General features: G+C 45.5%; 1 protein-coding gene across 1 annotated transcript in view; it reads left to right on the top strand.

Moving 5' to 3' along the window:
* The window catches only part of l(2)37Cb (DEAH-box helicase 16 lethal (2) 37Cb), a 98,550-nt gene that overhangs the window by 66,237 nt on the left and 6,555 nt on the right, over positions 1–25,758 (top strand). The window contains exons 17-20 of the mRNA XM_084609054.1: positions 3,238–3,378; positions 4,528–4,746; positions 6,386–6,679; positions 19,652–19,813. Of these exons, the coding sequence (XP_084465180.1) occupies positions 3,238–3,378; positions 4,528–4,746; positions 6,386–6,679; positions 19,652–19,813 (816 nt within the window). The remainder of the gene's footprint in view (positions 1–3,237; positions 3,379–4,527; positions 4,747–6,385; positions 6,680–19,651; positions 19,814–25,758) is intronic.

The following is a 25,758-nucleotide window of genomic DNA, read 5'->3' as shown; positions in this document are numbered from 1 at the left end:
ACGGGCTTTGTCCTTCAAGCCTATAGAGTGGAATCTCGTTGATGCGATTCTCATGGGAGCTGAAAATTAAAGCGCATTAGTATACGAAAATTGCATCATCCAAACCCTGCCTTGAAAGGTTGCGAATGAAGCGTACTTGCCACACAACTTTTATTGCCACGCTTTGAATGTCATTTTGTGCTGGACTTTTTATTTGTTTCAAAGGTTTAATGTCAGGTCTCGTCATTGCGTTATAACATCGAAAGCAGTCAGTCAAGAGTAAAAGAGCAAAAAAAGTAGTAGAAGAGAAAGAAGAGTAAAAACAGTAAATAAAAAAGAGAAAAACAACCGAAAGATGAAAGAAGTAGAAAGAGTGAAAGAAAAGAGTAAAGGGGGGCTAAAAGAAGGAAAATAGAAAAAGAAATGAGTGAAAAGGCAACAAATGAGTGCAAAGTGTCGCAGGAAAGGCTTTCGCCTATATAAGTGCCTCCACAATTATTCTTTTTTTTTTTTTTTTTTTTTGCGAGGATGTGCTGCACATATCCTCTGCTTTGTCCTAGCATCACACTTTGTTTTATAGTATCCTATGGGATGCCATCGAGACTTTCATGTAGCAAGTTATGAACATAACAGAGACCAGAAGTGGAATGACACTCCACTCTTCCTTCCTACACTCGAGTGCAACACACATAGGTATCTTGCAGCAGTTCCACACATGTAGTTTTGGATTCCGCTGCTCACGCATGCTCTCGAGGTTATAATCAGTAGCTTCTCTCACGCTTCCTACCACTCATCAAAGGGAGTGACCTTCAGCGTGAATGAGCTAGGCAAGCGGTGTGCAGTTCGAATTTCTTACAGCTGATCTAATAGGCATCTTCCTCTTGTACGCAACCCTGTGCGTTCTGCCAGGAACGGGCACCATCACAAGGTGCACACTACCAATCGCTCGTCCAAAGCTGCCTTGAGTGCACCAGATAGAGCAGCCAAATTTCAGACGATTGTTTTTCTGAAGGTCGACTTGATGTGGCAGTGCTTAACAGTAACAGAGATGCCTGTAATCTAACCCTGTAAGTCATGGCACAACATTAAAATAAACGGCATTGGCCAGTGTTGTGTGCAGTTACCCCACCGCAGGTACGGAGAAAGAATGGCCGCGTCACAGGACATGAACTGTTGCTGCCATGGGTGAGAGGTGCTTTGATGCCAGTGTGTCCACTATACGCTGTCTTGACCATGGCCGGGCTTTAGAGGAGCGACAGGCCACTGACTCCAGTCCAGCCATGCTTGGCGAAGCACTGGGTTGCAGTGCAGCATGTATTCTCCTCTGCAGAATGATTTCTGTGCTGGTAGTTCTGGGGTGAGGTCAGTACAGCAAATCAAGCGTCAGCATCGCTTCATTGGTTTGCAGGGAAATTGGGATTTGTCATTCCCATATCTCACCCCAAATCTTCAAATTAACCAGGCTAGGGCAGGCTGTCAGTTCTAATTATCTGTTAGAATTCTTAGAAACAATGGAAAAAACTTTGAACTATGTGAGGTTTCGATTTGGCTGAGTTCGAATTGATGAGTTTTTACTGTATTTGTATACCTGTGAGCATGCAAAAACTTAGGTCTTGGCATGCTTATCAGCTGTAGCACAAAGAATATGTTGCTTTATAACTTACTGAACTAGTCAGAAGGGCAGCATGGGACAAAGTGCTCCCTGTACATTTTTGAGCTTAAATAATTCACAGTACTATACCATGTGTACACTACAGGAAGATTGAAAGTTGACATGCATTATGGTAATTGGAGATATATACAGTGCAGTCCACTTATAACGATATTGAGAAAACCTGAAAATCCGATCGTTATAACCGATTATCGTTATATCTGGACCGGCGAAAAAAAAAAAAAAAAGCACACCCACATATTTTCCCATGCATGTAGGCTTGCCTACTACCAGCGATGAGTAAATCGGGTTGAACAACGCTAATCATCGTGCTGAGCACTAAACACTTTATTACAGTATACATCAATAGCCATACAATAAGTTAAGCATACTTAAAGATATTAAAGAAGTCAGAAATTCGCGCTCGCTTGAGCAGCAGCTGAAGCTTGACAATCGCTGTGAGCACCGCTTCCAGTAGTGTGTACGCTGGCGGCAGTCCTTTTTGCGTGCACGAAACCGACTAGCGGCTGGATGAACTGAAGGACATCCCCAGCCTTGATGATCGTTAAAATCGTTGAGTGCGAATGTCCGTATTTTTTCACGAGGCTTTCAACCTTGAAATCCTGCCAAAAATTCCGATGAATCTGCCGTTCCATCTCGTGAGCTATTGCGCCGTCCGTCAATGTGGTCGCCGCCATCTTCCATGGACGCAGAATCGGTGATGGCAATGACGATATGGCCGCAGCAGCACCCTTTGGGCTTGGGCGGCTGCGATTGCGATAACGATAGTGCTCATTTTCTTCTGTTTTCGCCGCATAAGTCGAGTTTTCACGTCATTGTCTTCTTAGTATTTTATCTTTTATTGAATATTCAGTCAAATTTTCGTGGTAAACACCTATCGAGCGGCGATAAAGCTATCATTGTATCCGATTTACCGTCGATAATCGATTGTTATATCTGGTTTATTTTTACATGGGGGGCAATGGGAAAAATGATAAATCTCAAGAATTTGATCATTATAAGCGATATATCGCTATATCTGGTATCGTTATAATTGGACTGCACTGTAATAATGAAATTTTTGCGGTGTAAAGTGAATATGAATAGTAAAGTTTTGGTATGAATTGAATATTTTTAATTAAAGGTGTGTGAATATCTGAAATTTCAAATACAAATTGAATATGCTTGTCATTTGATTCATATTTGTAATTAAAAAAAAAACTGTTTGAAAATTTCCGAATAGTACATCGAAAAATTTCTGAATTCGCCAAAGTTTCACCACACTGCAGGCTTCATCGCAGGGGATCCGCCGTAGAGGTGCAGTGTTTAGGACAGTCGACTGCTGTGCCTAAGGAAGCGTGATCAAATCCCGGTCGCGGCAGCCGCTTTTCGGTTGAGTCGAAAAGCAAGGTGCCCATGTGCTGTGCGATGTCAGTGCACATTAAAGAACCCCCTGGGGTCGAAATGTCCAGTGCCCTCCACTACAGCTTCTGTTATAGCCTAAATTGCTTTAGAATGTTAAACGCTAACAAACCAGAGCTTTTATTGCTGTACTGTTCTGAATATGTAGGCTGTCTTCTGATGATTTCTTTGGTATATATTTTCAGGTGGTGCTGGCGACAAACATAGCAGAGACATCGCTCACAATCGACGGCATCATCTACGTGATTGACCCGGGCTTCTGCAAGCAGAATAGCTACAATGCACGCACAGGCATGGATTCACTAGTTGTGACACCAATATCCAAGGCAGGTGTCTGCTTGCATTCTCTTTAGGGTGCAGGTCAGCATTGAAAGTTATTCAAAATGAGCATGCCTAGTGTAGATCATGGGTGATTTATAGGTTCCACGCACTGCAATTGAACTGCAAAAGTATGAATTTCTCAATGGAACAGACTGTTTCAGTTGCCCTGGCCAACGTGCATGCTATTCAGTGCATTTGATGCCTGTCTATAACAAAAGGCTGTTAGGCTTAATCCCATGACAGTGACGGTTTCTGAAGCAGCACTATGCGGTAACAGAAAACTGAAAAAAAAGATTTGGAACACATTTCACTCCTTCTTCAACTCTTTAGTAGATGCTTCTTTCCACATTGCCGGCAAGTATGCTTACAGGCCCAGCCATCTTTTTTCAGACCTTAATGATGACTGTGAGCAATGTGCCATTGAAAATAAAAAAGGTATTTTTTGCGGGTTTTATTTGTTTGCAGCCAGATCATCGCATTCGCATGGCACGCCAATGTTGCAAACCATAGACATAGACATTGTTTGGTGAGCTGTACCATTGAAATGATGCCTCCTCTGGACAAAAAGAATGAACGCTGTAATCATTTGTGACATCAGGCATTATCACTGAAGCTGCAATGCCCGCCATGTCGACGACTCAGCTTTGGTGGATTTCTGGGTGATGATTTTTTCTCTGTATTCAGGTCTAGCCAAAGTTTCATACAGACTGTGAAGCGTGTATATCAAGGCAAACTCGTTTAGTGGCTGCTACAACTCATTCAGCCACCTCTGGAAAGTGAGGGAGCTTTTGCTCGGCTGACAAAAATGCCCCTTCGAAGCTCTATGGGAAGTTAGCGTGGGGCTGCCAGCAGTGTAGGCGAACAGAGCCCCTCCATGTGAACTCCACTTTAGGGTCAGCTCTGGGCAGTAAAACAGTGCTTTAGTGAGGGAAACTGACAATCACTTCTCTCATTGCGTTTGCATTTTCTGACACCGATCTCAATGTGACTACCCAGACTGCCTTGTGGTCTCCGGAAAAGTAGCTCCAAACATTACCATTAGAGTGCACAGCTCGACGTTACTGGTACATCTGAAATGATAAAGAGGTCTGTTAAAAAAAGTTGTTGTGAGTGTCATTGAGAACATAGCTAAGGTCTTTCAAATTTCATTGCAGGCTTCTGCACGACAGCGTTCGGGCCGTGCGGGTCGTGTGGCAGCAGGCAAGTGCTTCCGACTCTACACAGCCTGGGCGTACGAGCATGAGCTTGAGGATAACACGGTGCCAGAAATCCAGCGGGTCAATCTAGGAAATGTGGTGCTTATGCTCAAGTCCCTGGGCATCAATGATCTCCTTCACTTTGACTTCCTCGACCCACCTGCTCATGAGACATTGGTGCGTACCATAGTGGTGGCTTCTACTCTTTTCACTCTCTCTCTTGTTGCCAGTAGTAATTTGGTGAACTGCCACACTCTTCAGCCAACTGTAGTGCCATCATGATTTAACAAAAGGGATATATTTGAGGACACAAAAATGGAAGATAAAAAGTGCGTGAATATAAAATGAGGAATGAAGCAACCGCATACATGGAGTTGGATAGAAGTCTATTAACAAAAGTATGTGAAAAACTGACTTTTCTCTGCGTCAACTTCACCTGAAAGTGGCTGAGGTTACCTTCTAGCATTGAGAGATATGGCAGTTGCTGCCACTGTTCACGTATGAAGTTTTGTTTGCCCTTTTTTTATCGAGAGAGCTGCACAAAAGATTCTCAGATAAGTCTAGTATGGTAAAATGCCATTAAACTGTACCCACATTATTATTATTGAAACCTATGGGTCAATGAAAAAAAATGTGGGGCCAACCAATGGTCTCACATTGTTCATCTTATCAGAGAATTTGTCTTAGCCAAGTTTGTCTTAACGGGAACATCCTGCGTGCAAGATTTTCTGAAGTTAGTCTTTGTATGTGATACATAGCGGAAAGGTAGTGATGGTTTAATCCTGTTTAAACTGGTAAATCTATGCGAAAATGTCTTAGTCGGAGGTGAACCTAAAGATCAAAGGTCACTTCATCATGATGGGCAGGTGGTATACTACGCTATACATGACTTGGCAAGGGTAGACTGTTGCTGTGCTAAGTTTTGCAAAGGACACCGTCCAGGTTGGGTGTCGCACAAGGTTCATGATCAGGTTTGTCTCTGTGAAGTGGTGCTTCCACACTAAAATCACAGTCAATCTCACCGTCGTAAAGTGGATTTATGCATAAAGTGAAAGAGGAAAGGTGTACCACACTCTAGGAAGTGTCATTTATGCAAGTTGCTCTGGCTACATGTTTCGAGGTATTCACTAAGAAATTAGATAGTTTTGCACCTTTTCAGTTTTTTGAAAATTTTTCTAGGTTCTCCTTAGTGCTGCTGTGTTTGAGGCGTTTGCTGACATGTCGCAGAGGCAACTAGGCTGAGACACAAGGTTTAAGATTCTCGCTCGGCTCTGGTGTCCGTGCGAGTGCTTTCACCCTAGTAAGTTGAAACGTCCAGGTTCGGTATTTCAGAGCTCGGTTAATCGGAAGCTTTGTTCAAGGGAAAGACATGGAAGGAAAACTCGCTTGTTGATGGCAGATAGCTGGAAGTGTAACTCCTGATGATAATGCCACAAGGAATCGTCTGCTTTTTGTTGTGGCAGTTTCAAATTATTTTTGTATTTTTGTTGATACACAAAACAACCAGTTGATCATAGAATTTTTTAGATGTGCAAAATCGCAGCCAACTAAAGGGATCTCTTGGCCTTCAAGTGCACCTGGTGCTTGAGGGAGCAAAGCATTGCTTCAAATTGAGTTTGTATATGTTGAAAGAATTTCATTGTAAATAAGAAAAAATATATATATATAATTTTCACGTCTATAATATGTAGTTCATTCTCTCTACAGGATTCCTCGCAGGCACAAAAAGGCAAAATTATTGGGTAGGGATTCCATGGAACACACTGGTCAGTATAGTGGCTGCTCTCACTGTTATTGCTGCCCACCACATGTGCAGGTGCTTGCTCTTGAGCAGCTCTATGCCCTGGGCGCCTTGAACCACATGGGTGAGCTGACCAAGTTGGGCCGGCGCATGGCCGAGTTCCCTGTCGACCCGATGATGGCCAAGATGCTGCTGGCCTCGGAGAAGTATCGCTGCTCTGAGGAGGTTCTCACAATTGCCGCCATGCTGTCGGTGAACAGTTCCATCTTCTACCGACCCAAGGATAAGGCGCTGCATGCTGACACCGCACGCAAGAACTTCTTCTCCCCTGCCGGAGACCACCTGACACTCATGAATGTGTACAACCAGGTACGGTACAACAAGCTTGCATGCACCACTGACAGATTCATAAAAAAAGTGCCTCCTTTTGTGGGGCCACTTGGGTAGCTGCAATGTGGAGTGATAATGACTGGTAGAATGAAAAACAGGTGCATGCCCGCTTGTATGCGGATGACTTTTTTTAACACCTACCTAAAGAAACCAAGGAAATCTGTCTTTTCAGAAGTTCATCTTGAAGAAGTACTGCCAATAAAAATACCTCGGATCATGCTTGTATTTATATGTATGTTACATAAAAACAATACATAAAGGGCCTTGCATTGAGAGAAAAGTTGTAAATAGAACATTAATTTTACTACGCATGAAGTGAGTTGAAGACTCAGGACATGAAATAAGCTTAAGTTAATATTAGCCTACTTACTTGAAAATGGCATTGGTCAGTTTTACTTTCATCGTCTTCTTTTATTGCGAAAGCAATACTACTTGCACTTTCAAGCCTTCAGCGTAGCGAGGTGGTGCATACCATTGGCCTTTAGCTTCACCCCTGGTGTGACGTCATGCCATCCGCCGCAAAAAACGGGGGCCCAACGCACGCCGTCAGCCATGCGAGGCGGTGCACACCAACGCGGCCTAACTCCCGCTCCTTCTGCGAGGAGCACTACAGACGGAGTGACGTCATGCCATCTGCCGCAAAAATCGGGGGCCCAACTCACGTCGTCAGCCATACAAGGCGGTGCACACCAACGGCGGCCTAACTCCCGCTCCTTCCGCGAGGAGCGCTACAGACGGAGTGACGTCATACAGTTGGATAAATCAGGCCCTGGCTCACGCCGTCGGCCATACGAGTCAGAATCAGCCTGCTAGGACCCTTGCATTCACGTTACCCCTATAGGCCACTAAGGTGCGTTCATACGGCTCGGTTAAAGCGGGACTTTATATGTGGGCTGAGGAGGAAGAAAAAGAGAAGAATGTTCGGTCCCCCGCAGCTGATGCTTTTGCTCAATATTTGGTTCAGCAGCGTTGAACTGTTGTAACTTTTTTTCTCATTGTCTCCCACAGCAGCTGATTTCCAATTGTTTCCTTTCCATCCGGTACTGGACATTCTGAAAGTGTTCGGCTGGGTGTTCGTCTTAGCATGTTCCTTCTGCACTCTATCTGTTAACAACTCCACGAACAGGTGCAACATGCCTTTCTCTCAGACAATGCATGCATGGCAGCAGTATCTGGCCATCTCAGTGCCGTGACGCGTACTGCAACTGCCCATCAGTGTGTCCCTAAATGTTTCGGCCCCAATTCAAGGAACAGGTGTGGGCTGCACCTTTTCGTTTTTGAGTCTGTTAGATTCAATGCTCGGAGGCATGCACGACACTGAGGTCTGACCATGCCAGATCTCTGTACTGAGCGCAAACAGCAATGTGCAACAATCCGTCACCATCTGGTGCACCAGCGGCAGCACATTGTGGCGGGAAGCTTGCTGCTGTCGTGGGCGCGCGCTGGTTTTGCTTTTGTCCCACAGGCCAGCATCACGCTGATGTGATTCAAACCCCCCCCCCCTGCCCTCCTTTTTTCTGGTGCAACCTTAGCACAGGCAACATCATCAGCCTGACTATATTCACTGCAGGGCAAATGCCTCTCCCATACTCTTCCAACTTACCCGGTCCTGTGCTAGCTGCATCCACTTGACCCCTGCAAACTTCTTAACCTCATCCGCCCGCCTAACTTTCTGCCGTCCCCTGCTACGCTTTCCTTCCCCCCTTGGAATCCAGTTTATTACCAGTTTGTTTAGTTTGTTACAGGCACTGCTGCATAAATGTCATAGTAGCGATGGTCCTAGGTCGCAGCGGAATGAGGCACTGACAATATGTTTGTACCATGCATGACAAAGCGTCTCAAGAATTGGACCATCCACATATTTTTTTTTTATTTTATTTATTGGTACCTCAAATGCCCACTAGGGGTTTACATGAGGGGTGGGCTAACAAATGTAATTAATTTGGTGATGAATGTCTTGAAAAGTTCATGGTTAGGATAGGCAAAAGCTTCAGCTGGCAGATCGTTCGAATTTCTTGCAGTCTGGGAAAAGAATGATTTGAGATGTGCAGATGTGGATGCTCGAAGTGTGTGGACGGCGTTCGGGTGACTGGTGCGAAGTGAAAAGCGGTGAGCAGGGGTGATAATGGAATGACTCAGAGGGGAATGATAAAACCTGTGGAAAAGTGAAAGTCTGGCTATTTTACGACGGGATTCAAGGCTGGGAAGGTTAGCTTTTGCTTTCAATGATGTTACGCTCGTACGATATGAGCAATCCTAATAAACAAATCGTATGGCGTGGTCTTGAACGGACTCGAGTGTTTTAGAAAGGTCATTTTGTTGGGGATCCCAAATAAAGCATGAGTATTTCAGTTTAGGGCGGACAAGAGTTAAATAAGCGGAAAGTTTTTCTGCAGCCGGTGCTAGATGCAAGTTGCGTTTCAGAAAGCCAAGCATTGTTTGTTATGTTAATAATGTGGGTGCTCCCAGAAAGATCCCGTGTTACGCTGATTCCTAAATATTTATATGTGGATGCAATAGATATTGATGCGCCGCATATAGTGTAGTTTCGGGTAGGGTAAGACTGACGGCGATGAAGTGAGATTATAGTTGTTTTATTAGCGTTTAAAGACATTAGCCAGTTAGTGCACCACTTTTCCACAAGTTTTAAGTTGCATTCCAGATGGTCAGTGTCTTTGTTGTTAGTAATGCTCCGGTAAATGACGCAGTCATCAGCGAACAAACGAACAGTAGAAGATAGATTATTTGGAAGATCATTAGTATAGATTAAGAATAATAGAGGACCTAATACGGTACCTTGTGGCACTCTTGAGGTAACGGGGGACATGGACGATGTGTTGTTGTTAACCAATACAAACTATTTGCGATTAGTAAGAAAGTTGCGAAGCCAATTAAATACTAGTGGGTTAAGGTTTAGGCAAGAAAGTTTAAATTGATCCCTTGGCCAATATCTGGCATATTGGCCAAGGGATCAATTTTTATGTGCGTGTGACTTGTATTAAATGCACCTAGCTGAGTGCACATGCGCGCCTCGCCTACGCCAAAATGTCCCGAAATAGCAAAGCCTCTCGCAGGACTAAAGCAAGGGCACTTTTTTAATGCATGTGGGAGAAAATATCATGCAGTGTAGTGGTTACATTTACTGCACGAATAGGTACACTGTCCAGATTTCTGGAGACTCCAAAATTGCATTATGATTGTCTATCGCAAAATGGCGAGAGACCAGCGCTAACAGAACTTTGGAAATGAACAGCGTTCACTACTTCTCCAGTCCAATCTAGCGATGTTTGGGTTCTATTTCACTACCATGAAGTTCCGCTTCAGTGAAATTTTTTGCGGGATTTAGCGGGATTCGATGCATTCATGAATAGACTTCTCTAACTGCCAGTATACACCAGTGGGTGGGATGTCACTGCAGAGTGCGCACCCCTCACATTGGGGCATCATTCTGTTTCTTGAGGTAGCCTTGCTCACTGGCATGTCTTGTATGTCGAATTCTTGATATATCCAACTATTTCAGAATCTCCTTCCAGTGTGATATATCTGAGATTGACTGTATGTAGTCTGCATATGGTATTGCTTCCAGGTGGCACAGCTCATGTACAGATTTGTTTTTGTCTTTTTGTCTGCATTTATAGCAAGCTAACTCTACTTTTAGTAAATGCTGGTAGTAGCTGCAATTCTTTGACGCTTTCATTAATCATTGGCGTCCACCTGAGTGAAGCCTGGAAGATGATAATGAGCAATTGTTTCCTTAGCTTAGTTTCCTGTGCTTATGGGGCCTCTCTTGTGATAGTCTCTGTGCATTGCCTGTTTGCAGCATACTAGCTGTGTGCCATATTGTCACTGGTTCACAGTATATTGTGAGGCCGGGCAAGTTCTTGTATTGGCATATTTTCTCCTTATCTCATGCCTTGCTCACACAGAGTTGTCGCATATGCATTCAAGTGTAATCAGTATCTTGGCAGCAGGATCATCAGGACATGGGAAAGAGAGGTGAAAGTTGTCTAGAACAGGGTCAGCAATGCCACAGAAGGATCAATAGCGATTCCATGTTCCACGTGTATGTGTAAAAAAAAATAAATAAATAAATAAATAAAAAGAGAAAAACTTTGTCAAAGAGGCTACAAAAGCAAAATTGTGTTCTGCTTGAACGCGATTGTTATATAAGTCAAACCTATTTATAACAATACCACTTTGGGCAATATATTGGATATAACAGTGGACTGCCGTAGCACCATCAACTTTGCCATGTGTTCTATGGTAAAATAACCAGCATATAACAATGCTGTAACAGTAGATTATTGGTTATAACAATTATATTTGGTCACAGAGTGCAGACCATAGCATAAAAAAAAACTCGCGAACACTGCGACCATGCCAGCCAAACCACATCACAAAGTCCTAAGAATGATCAAGTCCCTGCGGGACATCATTTCTGCTAGAAATCTTTCCCTCAGCTTGTGCAGCATTTGGACGCTGTGCAAAGAGATGTCAACAATATTGGTGCGAAGCAATTATATTAAATTTAATCTGATTGATTACATATTTTTGCCTGCTAATAAGTGAAAAGTGTAAACTACTTCTTTTTTAATAAAACTTTTCAAGTTTCTCATTGTTGTTTTGCTTAGTCCAGTTATAACAGTGATATTGTCATGGCACTTTAGTATTGTTATAAATGGGTTTGAAGGCATATTGTTGCCTGTATATGTGCTATATGTTCATTGCATAGTGTAACTGATGTAGCCTTTGTAGAAAGTATACAATGAGCAACGTTTGTTTCTGTGCCATACGGTATGGCTTGTTTTTCATCGTCAGCATTTCAGAGTGTGTGTGTGTGTGTGTGTGTGCGTGCGTGCGTGTGTGTGTGTGTGTGAGAGAGAAAGAGAGAGAGAGAAAGGGGGGGGGGGAATGGAGGACAGGAACATACATTGTCATCCCTCTGAAGAATAGGACCTCCTGGGGGTGCTAGAGAGACCAATTAAAGGACTTAGAAGCAAGCCTCTTGTGCTGTACATACTTTCAACAAATTCCTACATTATCTTGCATTCCCATTTTGGCTTTTGGGCATATCATCGCTTATTACTTTACAAAAAGCACTAGCATAGGGCTTTTGTTGATGGTTTGTGTTGTAGTTATACAGTAGACTTTTCTCAACTCGAAATAGTAAAAAGTGCAAAGAACTTGTGTTGAATGGAGTTTGAGACAAGCAAAGTATTGAAAATTTTAGCCTGCTAGTCATGCTTTGACTAGTTAAGCCTTGTATTGAGCTTTTTATTTGCAGTGCGAACCTGCTGTACAAAAAGCATCCATGTAGTGGCACAGAACCTCAAGAAACAAAAACATACAGTATACTTTCGTTAATATGAATTCCGATTAGGTGAATTCTTGAAATAGATGAACAATGTGAGAATATTGGTTGGTTTGACATAGAACTGAATTTTTTTTTAAATCTGCTTAAGATGAACTGTTTCACGTCTCCTTCCGTTAAGGTGGGCTTTCGGAGCAACTGTGAACGATTGCAATGCCACAAAAGGCACTTACAGGGAGTCCGCATGGAACTGTAAAAAAAAAAAAAGAAAAAGAAAGGAAAGAGAAAAAGGAATATATAACATGCTTCTGCACAAAAAAACACTCCGCACAGATAGCCTTCAGCCATCTTGCAAAACATGCAATGAAACAAGAATGGGAACCTCGATTTCTTGGGGGGAAGTTCTCTTGCCAGTGTAGAAAAGGCAGGACACTATTGCACTTGCATGGACAGAGAGCTCGCATTATCAGATTCCAGTATCACGCAAGCATCACGTGCTGCTTGTTGCCTCGTTGCCACAAACAGACTAAAAGGGGCGTATGCGAAAATGCACCCACTCATTAACTTGAGATTTGGGCCGCATTTTGAACTGCCTTGATGCCACAACATGTGTTATTACGGCGCAGAAATGGCCAGATATGGCCAGATAGCTCATGGCCTGTGGCATATGGAAAGATGCATGGTGTGCCTGCTTGTGGGGAGGGCAACAGCTATGCTGCAGATGGAGTGGGAGAGAGACGTGGCTACACTGCTGGCTACCCTATGCATGCCTAGAGCTGGATGGAAAGTGAAATCACAATAAGAAACACAAAAATAGCAGCTGCTGCGGGATACTTTGAGGAAGGTTAGCCCATGAAAAAATATATATATATTGTAGTGTGGTAATCTTCATCGTTATTGCCACTGACATGCATCGCTTGCTGGCGCTCTCGAGGACGAAGAAGTTGGTCGTTGTCTTCGTGATTCGATACGCCTAACGCTCTGCTGCGAATTCATCCTGAGCAGCTGAATCCCTCTGCGTGGACTGAATAAACACACCCCCTACAATTGGTGCAGGTGCTCCTGGGTACGTTCCCGTCCACCCTGAAACTAAGAAGCCGCACATTGCCATCTGCGTCCACCATGCCGGATGATATTGCCTCGACATCGCCACCCCTCCCAACCACGGTCCTCTGTTCTGGAGCTCTACGGCAGCGTGACCCATGCCTCTTCAGTGGCACGGCCGATCAAGACGTCGACGATTGGTTGTCGACGTACGAGCGTGTCAGTAGCTACAACAGATGGGACGACACTACCAAACTAAGTAATGTAATCTTTTATCTGACTGACGTGGCGAACCTCTGGTTTCGCAACCATGAGGCAGACCTGCCATCTTGGTCTGCATTTAAGAAGAATTTTTTGGAAGTGTTCGGCCGCCCTGCAGTTCGCAAGCTCCGAGCAGAACAACGCTTGCGCGAGCGCACTCAGCAGGCCGAAGAGTCGTTCACGAGTTATATAGAAGACATCGTTGACCTCTGCAAACGTGTCGACTCCGAAGCGGATAAGATCGAAAACATCCTAAAGGGCATCTCGCAGGACGCGTGCCAGATGCTGTGGGTGAAAAGTCCTGCCACGGTCAGTGACGTGATCAAACTTTGCCAGAGCTGTGACGAGCTTCGTAAAAAGCGCGCTTCTACCCGGCGGTCCAGTGGTAGAGACGACGCCATCTCTGCACTAGCGCTGGGCGGTTCTACTCCATCAGAGGACAGCCCTTTGCTTCAACAAATCAAAGCGTTCGTTCGAGAAGAGGTCGCCCGCCAGCTATTACTGATCCCTCAGTTACAGGATACTGGCCACCTTGTTCCTGACGTGGCTCCGTCTTTGGCCCCTACCATACGGCTTGCCGTGCAAGATCACATTGCTGATGTTCTTCCGCCCAGCTCCATGCTCCCGCCCAGCCCTGTGCTCCCGCCCAGCCCCGTGCCAGCGCAAGTAACGGCACCACTGACTTACGCCCAAGTTGCGGCCAGGCCGCTGATGCCATCAGCATCTCTTTCCTACCAGGCCGCTCCTTCCAACCTTCCTTCGCCTTTTCTTGGGTCTGCATTCCATGTCCCTATTCCAAGGGTATGCCAACGCCCTACGAACCCTTGGCGAACCGCCGACAACCGGCCAATTTGCTACTCTTGCGGGCTGCCGGGCCATGTCGCACGACTTTGCCGCCGCCTTCCACCTTCTCGAGCTGACCTCTGGAACTACTCCTACGATATGGACCAGCCCTCGTCGAGAACTCCGCCCGGTTCCGACTTTGTATCTCGCGGCAATCAAATGTATACCACTCGCCGATCACCTTCCCCTTGTCGCCGTTCCCCGTCCCCACTTCGACGTTCTACCGGCACTGTTGAGGGAAACTAACAGTCGCAGTTTCCGGGGCAAGAACTGCGCTTGGTTCGAACTCTTCAAGTCCTCGGTGTTCTCCCACTAACGTAATACAAGTGTTTGTCGACAGCGTCGCAGTACTCGCTCTTGTCGACACGGGCGCTGCCGTATCCGTCATGAGTGAAGCTCTTTGCCGTCGTCTTCGTAAGGTGACCACCGCGCTTTCCGACTTTTCGCTTCGCACCGCCTCATCACAGCGCATTCATCCCTCAGCGGCGTGCACGGCCCGTGTTCTCATCGAAGACGTCTTATACACCATCGAGTTTATTGTACTGTCTCGCTGCTCACACGACAGCATCCTGGGCTACGATTTCCTTTCCACTCATCATGCCGTTATTGACTGCGCCCACGCGGAAGTTTCCTTTTTACCTCTTTGTGATACCGTCTTGTGTGACGTCCTTACCCGGCCTGCAAAACTCCTCGTCGCCAATGACACAGATATTCCTCCATTTTCTGCTGCCCTCGTTCCACTCTCCTGTGAAAGCGTTATTAGTTCGACTGTCTTCTTCACACCTTCCGACACCGCTTCACGCCATCCCTGCCTCCTGCTTCCATTTGCTGTTCTCAAGTTCGAAGATGGCCTTAGTGCAATGTACGTCTCAAATCCATTTTCGTGTCCGTCCGTCCTGCTACGCGGTAAGTGTCTCGGTCGTATTGAAGAACTTGATCCCGCGCTTGTAAATACTCTTTCTGCCACGCCTACTTCATTAGACGTTAATGCCCTCAGCTCTTGCGATATAGCGACCGCTTCAACACCACCTGATGTTCTTCAACAAGCTATTGACGCAGATCTTCCACCCTCACAACGCGATCAGCTCGCTGCTCTTCTACAGAACTTCACTTCTACCTTCGACCTTCCTCACACTGCTCTGGGTCGCACGTCTGTCGTTACGCACACAATCGACACTGGTACAAACGCACCTTTACGACAGCGTCCTTATCGCGTGTCAGCCTCTGAGCGCCAAGTCATTGCTGATAATGTGGAGGACATGCTTCGTCGGGGCGTCGTACAGCCATCTAACAGTCCATGGGCTTCTCCGGTTGTTCTGGTCACCAAGAAAGATGGTTCCATCCGGTTTTGCGTCGATTACCGTAGACTAAACAAGATCACGCGCAAAGATGTCTATCCTCTGCCGTGAATCGACGACGCCTTGGACTGTTTACAGGGAGCCGAGTATTTCACCTCTTTGGATTTGTGCTCTGGCTACTGGCAGGTACCGATGGCTGATGATGACCGCTCGAAAACTGCCTTTATAACACCGGACGGCTTATACGAGTTCAACATTATGCCCTTTGGCCTTTGCAATTCCCCAGCTACTTTTGAGCGCCTGATGGACACTGTTCTTCGTGGACTCAAGTGGCAGACCTGTCTTTGTTATCTGGATGACATCGTAGTTTTTTCCACCGACTTTTCTTCTCACCTTCTCCGCCTAAAGCATGTCCTCACATGTCTCGCTGACGCTGGGCTTCAGTTGAATTTGAAGAAGTGCCACTTTGCCGCTCGAAAACTCACAATTCTAGGCCACGTAGTCTCTAAGGACGGCATTCTTCCTGATCCCACCAAACTTCGCGCAGTTGCAGAGTTTCCAAAGTCAACCTCCCTGAAGCAACTCCGGAGCTTTATCGGCCTCTGCTCCTACTTTCAACGCTTCATCTTGAACTTCGCCTTTATCATCGCTCCTCTGACCCAGCTCCTTGCCAGTAGCTCCGACCTTTCCTCCTGGACTCCAGCCTGCGACAAAGCCTTTAACACTTTACGCCGCCTTTTGGTTTCACCTCCCATTCTACGCCACTTTGATCCGACTGCGCCTACGGAGATCCACACTGACGCCAGCGGTATTAGGCTTGGTGCCGTCCTTACCCAACGTAAGCCTGGTTTCAGCGAGTATGTTGTGGCATACACCAGCCGAACATTGACGAAAGCAGAGTCTAATTATTCAGTCACAGAAAGGGAATGTTTGGCCATTATTTGGGCCATCGGGAAATTTCGTCCCTATGTATATGGCCGACCGTTTTATGTTGTGACCGATCACCACGCTTTGTGCTGGCTCGCCTCTCTGAAAGACCCAAGTGGTCGCCTTGCTCGCTGGGCTCTCCGTCTCCAGGAGTATGACATTCATGTCATTTATCGGTCAGGTCTGAAGCATACGGACGCGGATGCTCTTTCCCGCTCGCCATTGCCAAGTGATACCTCGTCTGACCACGTCTGTGCTTACGATTTGTCTACTCTTGCCACTGTCGACATGGCTACCGAACAGTGGAATGACCCCTGGATCAGGGCACTTTTGGATTTTCTCTCAAGTCCTACTCCCGGTCATTCATCCAAAGCGCTCGTCTGGCAAGCCCACCACTTCTCCATTCGTGACGGTCTTCTCTATCACCGCAATTATTTACTTGATGGACGGAAGTGGCTTCTAGTCATCCCGCCTCATCTCCGCGCTGAAATTTGTGCTGCGTACCATGAAGACCCACAGTGTGCTCACGGTGGCATATTGAAAACCTACACGCGCCTACGTCTGCGTTTTTACTAGCGTGGAATGTATCGTTTTGTACGACATTTCGTGCACACTTGCGAATCTTGTTAACGCCGAAAAACTCCTCAGAAGCCCCCTGTTTCGTTGCAGCCGTTACCCTGTCCTGCTCGTCCGTTTGACCGCGTTGGCATAGATCTCTATGGCCCTCTTCCTACTACTGCCGCTGGAAACCGGTGCATTATCGTGGCAGTAGACCATCTTACTCGCTACACTGAAACATCACCGTTACCCTTTGCCTCAGCAAGAGACGTTGCTTTGTTCCTTCTCCACAACTTGATTCTTCGCCACGGGACACCAAAGGAGCTGCTCAGTGACCGCGGACGCGTTTTCTTGTCCGACGCTCTTGAAGCCCTATTGAAAGAATGCCGCATCATTCATCGCACCGCTACTTCTTACCACCCTCAGACGAATGGCCTGACAGAACGTTTCAACCGTACTCTGAGTGACATGCTGGCCATGTACGTTAACGATGCTCATTCCAACTGGGACCAGGTTCTTCCCTTCGTAACCTACGCGTATAACACTGCGATACAGACCACCACTGGATTCTCTCCCTTCTTTCTTCTTTACGGGCGCGAGCCAACCTGCACAATGGACGTGCTTTTGCCCTACCGCCCTGATGTTTCTGAATCAACGCCACTCTCGGACGCCGCCCAGTACGCAGAAGAATGCCGCCAGCTAGCTCGCTCGCTTACAAAGGAAAACCAGTGGCAACAAAAACACCATCGTGACACTGGCGAGGCTCCTTCTTATGCACCCAACTCCTTGGTGTGGCTCTGGGTTCCTGCCACAACCGCCGGCCTTTCAAAGAAGCTTCTTGCTCGGTATCATGGTCCATACCGAGTCCTTCAAAAAACATCTCCTGTCAACTACGTAGTTGAGCCCGTTACGACCTCTGCGGACTTGCGTCGCCGTGGACGCGAAATAGTTCATGTGGACCGAATCAAGCCATACTACGATCCGTCTGTCCTTTCGGCTCCATGAGTCGCCAGGATGGCTCCTTCTCTGCCCGGGGGGAAACTGTAGTGCGGTAATCTTCATCGTTATTGCCACTGACATGCATCGCTTGCTGGCGCTCTCGAGGACGAAGAAGTTGGTCGTTGTCTTCGTAATTTGATACACCTGACGCTCCGCTGCAAATTCATCCTGAGCAGCTGAATCCCTTTGCGTGGACTGAATAAACACACCCTCTACAATATATATACATATTACAGTACAATGTCATTTTTAAGCAGGATAAAATGAGCCGGTTTCATGCTCTTTCTTCAGCTCACTTAATGGATAGTGCATGCTATATTTGTGATTACCCTCTCTCTTGAAGGGTATTTTATTAATTGTTTGCATGTCTCATATATTTGGACATACTATCTAGCGTACCCACATATTTATTTGTGGGCACATCGGTTAAGATGAACTGCCGATAAGCAAACAAATTTTCTAGTCCCTTCAGGTTCGTCTGAATGAGTGCCTACTGTAGCTTGAGGATGCATCTGACGGCAGCTGCATCTACCATCTTCTCCGCACTGGCTCAGATGATGGCACTAGCCATATCGTCAAAGTCTACAGCATAGGCACCACAGCTTGTCGTCAGCTGTTCTTGATGCCAAAATTATGTGAAGTTCGACACTTTACAGAATGTATGCCAGAGAGGTGTCCACATTGTGACACAGATACACCGTACACATACATGAGCATTGATTTATGCCGTGAATTTCTAGCCGCACTAACCGCTTGCCCTTTTCTCAAATTACCATTGGCCAGATTTCTTGATATGCAGTAAAATCGTGTTAATTTGTACTTCAAGGAGGCGGGGAAAAAGCTGGAATTGGCACGAAAAAATTGGCAAGAATCATGGTAAATTTATTTGATGAAATACCATTATGGTTGCTTTCTCTGTAAATGAAAACGTGACAGTAGCCATTTTTCATGTTTCCGTCATTGTTTCATTTCTGCATACTGTCGGGAGTGTCAGAAGCAGAGCTGCGCGGGTATGTTAAGGGCCTCCCAGGAATCCTTCACGGTGCAACACGGTATCGGCAGTGTGTCTTCACAGGCAGCCTGCGTCACATGTGAGGAGACTTAAGGTGCCAATGAGGCTGCCAAGGTACTTAGAGGGGAGAATGATGATTCTCACACCCCCTGAAGAAATTTTCAGATTTTGGGATATCATAGATGCCCTATGCTACAGGACCCAGAAAGCATGTCCTGTGGCATACGTTTTTTTGATGCACTTCTGCAGTGTGCACAGAGGCTGTTTCACTTCTCTGTACCAAATCGCATTATTAGGAGACTAAAATGGGATGTGGAAACCGTCCAAGAATTGAGTTGAGGATGACGTTTTGCTTGATTGTAGTTCTTTTTTTTCCGTTGAATACCTCCTAACTGTGTGTACGGATTCCTGTAATTCTTTACACATTTATTATGTACAATGAAACGTTATAAAATAATCTGCAGCATTACCGGCAACATTTCAAAAAGTGTTTCAGGACTGCTTTAAACTTTAGTTTGCCAAGCTTGTGCTTGAATTTGAAGTTGCTGTGATATCTAAAGCAGAGCATGGATTCAGCGTTGGTCACTTTTCCCTGTGATGTGGTTCAGTTTCTTAGCAGTCCTAAATAGAGGCACTTGGAATCCAGGGGTGGAGTGGTGGTCACCAGTAATGAAAGTGTCTTTTGCATGTGTGTGCAGTGGGCGGACACCAGCTACTCGACCCAGTGGTGCTATGAGAACTTCCTGCAGCAGCGCTCCATGAAGCGGGCACGTGACATTCGTGACCAGCTGCAAGGGCTCATGGAGCGTGTCGAGATTGAGCTGCTGTCCAACAGGGAGGACACGGTCGCCATTCGAAAGGTCAGCGTGGTGTGCGTTCTTTGTTAGGTGTACCTACTGTGTGAGAGAAATCTCACTGCAGTGAAAAAGTGATAATCAAGCAACAGATAGCTCATCTGTTATGATGCGATCATTACCTGTTCGGCACAGTGAAATCTAGATGACACATACCTCGCGGGACCATGGCAAAACTGCTGATAGCTGGAGTATGACCTAACCGAAAGTGGCTTAAATATTTTCACGTACCTAATAGAGGGTGAGCCTTGATGTAGTACTTTTAAGGTGTACAAAAGTGAAAGTTTTTGCTCAGTTTGGACTACAGAAATTTGTTATTTTTTCCTGCTGAGGCAGTTCTTAAGGCTAGCAGCTTATAGGCTGCGCTAACAATACTATATGGAGCGAGGAACAAGGCTCAGGCTGCTCTTGTTCCACACTCTACACGGTATTGCTGGTATACGGCTGCCCTCATGTGTGACCACAAATTTATCATACCACACTCAATGTTTCATGTAATGACGCGTTTTTCTTTGATAGCCAGCACTTGGAACTTTGCCACAACACAAGACATGCTGGGAATGGTCCCACATGGGAAGCAGTGCACATGGGAAATAAACTGACATTACTAGAACATACTCAGTTTCACAGCTCCCCATACCGCCCAGTGGAGGAGTGTGTCCCAGGTGGCAGTCGCGAGAACTAGCAGCGCTGCAGTCAACTCTTGCTCCTTGCTGGGCGCGTTGTCTCCTACACTCGGCGCGAAAGCATGGAGCAGCTAGCACACACACAGCTTTTGCGTGCTGCCATTGCACCGTACGTGGCTGCAGTATAATTATAGTAACTACATTACGACAGCTTTGGCTTCAAAGCAACGCATTACCTTGGAGAACGCGTTTGTGTTATGCGAAATTCACTTGTTAATGCTGTGAAAAAAGTGTGAGCGCCGTCAGCTTGCTCCTTAGCACTGTTTCTTGCTTTACTCCCTGGCCTGTGCTTTGTAATATGTTCTTTCAGGGTGTAGATCCTGTCATGCAAACAAATTAGTCAAATTTTCAGTGCATAGGAGCACTCTAACTTTAGAAGGTAACGCAGTGGATGTCACGTTTACTACTGCGCTGCACAGATTGCCTCCATTACACGCAGAAATCTGCTAGCCTAGGCAGCCTGTTCATGCAGTGCATGAAGTCTGGCTATTTGTGGCAAATGATATAGTGAACACAGATTATGCATAAACGGCCTCTGTCGTCGTCTAACCAGAAGTGCTTTTCTTAATGTCTCACTTTCGAGGTATGGCATGGAACATAGCTCCGGATCGGCACTCTCGCACTCCCGTATATAGCATTAAAAAATATATATATTCCTTTGTCGTCTAAAACGCTAAAGCTAAACGCCAAAAAATGCAAACTCGTCTCATTCCAACATCATCACAGCCCCCTTATGTTTTCCTATACAGTTGCCAATTCACCCATAGAAAGCATTCAATCCTTCAAGTACCTCGGTGTAACCCTGTCTAGCGATCTTTCTTGGCGAACACACATCACCACAATCATATCCTCTGCCAACAGATCTCTAGGTTTCCTAAAACGTCATCTTCGTCATGCACCGCAGCACGTTAAACTTCTGGCTTAAAAAACACTTATCAGACCTAAACTTGAGTACGCTAGTCCCATCTGGAACCCTCACCAAATGTACCTAACAAATGCACTTGAATCAGTCCAAAACCGCGCCATCCGCTTCGTTCATTCTGCATATTCGTATACCATCAGCGTTTCATCTCTGAAGAATATTTCCGGTCTCGAAAGCCTCGAAGCTCGCCGCCGCATAGCGAGCCTTTGTTTACTCCATAAGTTGTACCACAGCACTCTGAATCAAACACCTTACATTACTCATCCGACCCGCATATCTCACCGCACTGCACATCCGTTTCAGATTGCCCGGCCCCTATCTCGTACTGCAACTTTTTCAGGTTCCTTTTTCCCCCGCACTGCTGTGGACTGGAATGCCCTCCCCACCAACGTCGCCACTATCATGTGCCCATCTTCTTTTTACATGCTATAACTACTTTTATCGTAAGGCAATGACATGTATTTATTATTGTTGTATATATTAACCCACCCCTTATGTAATACCCCCGGAAGGAGGCCTTTAAGGTGAATAAAGTGAAGTGAAGAAGTGAAAACAACATCAGATGTGAAGAGTCATTTAATTAGTTTACTAAAAGAGGAATCAGTGAGAATGGGCGTGCCACTGCAAAAGGAAATAGCTAAACAAGCGCATGAGTCTGTTCAAAAAACTTGTATTGTTTTATTGAAGTCGCGCCCTTGAGATTCCCCTCCCCTTTACACACACACAGAAAAGATAAACGACGTCATTTACTGCTTGTAGGAGAAGTTAATGTAATTTCAAACTACAGGACTGAAGTTCTAAAACATGATATTCAAGGTATCTATAGCGCGGAAAGGGCCGTTGAAGGTATGAATCTAAGGTATTTATTAGTGCAACAAGAAAGGAGCAAAAATGGAATATTGTCAACAACACTAATGTCGAATGCTAATGAAGTGCAGCAAACAACCAGAACTTTACTTCATCGACATAGACAAACATTGCAAGGTTACGAGCAATTCAAAGGAGAACATTATACTTTTTCGGGGAAGTATATTTGAGTGAGTAGCAGAATCCTTTTTTTGTGTCTAGTGGGAAATGACCGTTAGCGTTCCTAACTTCCCCTGACCATACTTTTTTTTTTGCATGTGATTTTGTATTGCTTCAACTGCAAAAACCATATTTGGAGCAAATGCACTTCAGTGCATGAATTAAGGATCATATGCTTTGGGTAGCATATCTTGAGCTCATTCAGAAGCTTATACACTTTTGTGCTTGCCCGCCTCACAAAAATGCAATTACGAAGCCGTTAGACATATATACAGTCGAACCCGGATATAGTATATCAAACTTGAAGGGGATCGCGAAATAGTTCGATATATCGATAATTTGATATACAGAAATCGGCTTGAGACGCCACTTGCAATCGTGAAAAATGATCCTATATTTGTCGCATAGTCAACCAACTCGCGTAATGAACCCACCTCCCACTATTGCTCCCGCGAATTTGAAAAAAAAAAAAAAAAAAAAAAGCGTTTGGTGGCACGTTCCTCAGTTTCGACCGTCACATCCACAGCTCATTTATTGGCAGCGCACCAAGATGCTACAGCGATACAGTGTTCTACACTGTAGCAGTGATAACGTCACGGCGTGTTTATCTTGTGACTATACTTTTGATAGATTCTCCAGTGGCAGGGAGCGAACTCGGCAAAGTGCCTGTGATGGCTTGATTGCATAAGCCTGGTTCGATTTATCACGCCGCGCTTGGGGCGGGCATAGTCCACTGCCACAAAATCATTGGAAAGCGTGATAGCTGCAAATGCCGTTTGAAGCGAACAATGCTAAAAGTCTGTGTCATGATCGCAGCTGACCGCGTGCTATCGTTGAGATGTAAAAATAGACAACTCTCACAAAAAAAAAAACCTGTCGATAACTTACGCTGCGCCGCATGCTCAGCACAAGTAAGGACGACTCTCGCAAAAGAAAAAAAAAACAATTCGTGCTTCTTAATGTCCGCAGCCGCCATAGCATATGCTACGCCGCACGTTCAGCACGACGGCGAAAATAAATGAATCCCCCCCCCCCAAAATAAAACAGCCGTCATCAGCCGCCGTGCGCAGAGCGTTCACGACACACAGTGAAGAAAGTGTCTGCCACGGGCTAAGCTGGTGCTTTTGCGAACAAAGGCTGGGAAGAAAAGGAGAGGAAGGGGAGAGATAAAGCTTGGAAGCAGAGTGTGGACACGCTTGCGCTTCATTTTATCGCGTTTTTCCCCTCTCCTGAACTCCACGACTGCATTGGTTCCCCCTCGTTCTTTCACACACATGGCTAGCAAGCATTACATGCTGGCGCGCGGCAGCAATCACTACAGATGCGGGCGCAGCGCTTCCCTAGACCAGCCGTCACCGAACTGTGCCCTCTCATTTCTTCCGCGCATGGCTCGAAAACGTCGTGCGGCGAACAGCAGAGGGTGATGCGATCGTCTTTGGGAAAGGTGCACCGTCCTATGTGTGATGCGGAGTTCGATATATCGAACGACCGGTGAAATTGAGTTCGATATATGACGCAGCTTTCCTATACATTTACATGGGATTTTCAAGGGGATATTCCATGAGTTCGATATAACCAAAATTAGAAATATCCGGGTTCGATATATCCGGGTCCGACTGTGTACCTCAGTTCAGGCAGGAGCTTGACGTATCAGCCATTGCAAGTCTGGAAGGCCTAGCTTGTAGATGCCTATCTAGATCCTCTTCTGAGCTTTTTAGATGCTTATCTACAGCTTGAAGAACCGCAAAGAAGTGAGAAGATACACTCCCATCCCTCATCCCTTCAATCAAATAAAGGCATTATTCACCATATCTTTTTTCTTTTTCTTGTCAACTGCCGCAGCTCGCTGCGTTTTCTACTCCGCATGCTTAGTTATTTTGAATATATTTTAATTTTTATGATCATCTTGCTTGTCGAATTTCTCTGCAGTGCTTATGATGTCTCCTCTCTTCACATTAGCTCTGAGTTAGAAGCCCCGTGCACGATTTCGCTTCATTGACATGCTTCAAAAGAGTTTCTACATAATCAGCGCTCAATTCACATATGAGAACTTTATGCGCAACATATCATTGCCGTGACAATTGACCGCTCAATGACAAAAGTCTTCTCAATAAGCAAAATTCCTCACCCTCATGGCTCGTCTATTTCTTCGTCTCGAAAATACTCAATTTTCCTTCGAATTGCTGGTACTGCAACGAACTCAAAGTGACCCAAATCAAAATACGTTTGTGTAGCTCGAGCTGTCCAATTTGCACTATGTACACTGATAGGCTCTTGGAATCTTGCAAGTTCTCTACTGGCATTGCTGTCAAAACACACGGGAAAGCGCATTAGGGTGCTTTCTCTTCGGTTTATAAGGCACTTTGTGTTCGAAATATGTGCCAGCAAGAAAATAAAGGGCCTTGCTACACGAACTATCATGAGAGTACTTGAATATATTTCCTTTTCTAAATGCAGATCAGGAATTGTTCACTGCAAAGTAAGTTATCTCTTATGTGCATAGCTTGTGCCCACCTTTTAATCTCGATTAAGTCTGTCAGTGACACGAACAAATGACGGACTTCCAAGTAATTGTTTCAATAGGTTTCGTTGCCCTGGTGCAAAGCATGTAAGCTAGCATGAAGAGGCCTCATGTTAACAAAAAATATAGCATAAAGCTTCGTCTTAAGAGAGGACGCGATATCGCCTTTAATGCCGTCTCTTCATTCCGCCAATTTTAGGCATCTAGAGACTGGCATCTTGTTGTTAAAGTGTACGTCTATTTGTTTTTGATTTTAGGTTAAAGACTCAGCATCTTCTCGGCACACTCCCTGCGTTTACAGTGAACGGCATAGAATTGGAGGCACACATGTTGGCGGCCTGAATCCCTGTCACAAATTGGACTGAAACTGGAAAAGAAGGAGGATGTTGCTAAATAAGAATTGAAAAATTGCATGACAGCACACACTGCGCAATGAACGGCTACATCATAATTTATTACGAAATCACTTGCGTGTCACAATATTGCGTAATAAAAAGAAATGAAGCCGAAAAGCAGACAACTTTACTCGAATGCTGGTTCTGGCGAGCAAGTCGACAGTGCTGTCACACTTGTTTCACGGTATTAAATTTCGCATCACACAAACACGTTCTTTGAGGTAATGCATGATTTCGAAGCCAAAACTGTCATAATGTAGTCATAACTGCACTGCAGCCATTTAGAGTGCAACTGCAGCATGTAACAGCTACGTGAATGCTGGCTGCTCCATGCTTCCGCGCCGCATGTTACAGACGATGCGCCCGGGAAGGAGCAAGAGTAGACTGCAGTGCCGTTAGTT

The sequence above is a fragment of the Amblyomma maculatum genome, chromosome 7, assembly GCF_055883805.1.
Source record: "Amblyomma maculatum isolate TAMU_Amacu chromosome 7, ASM5588380v1, whole genome shotgun sequence".
NCBI lineage: Eukaryota > Metazoa > Arthropoda > Arachnida > Ixodida > Ixodidae > Amblyomma > Amblyomma maculatum.
The sequence above is the reverse complement of the archived record's forward strand: the minus strand, read 5'-3'. Positions and strand labels throughout refer to the sequence as shown.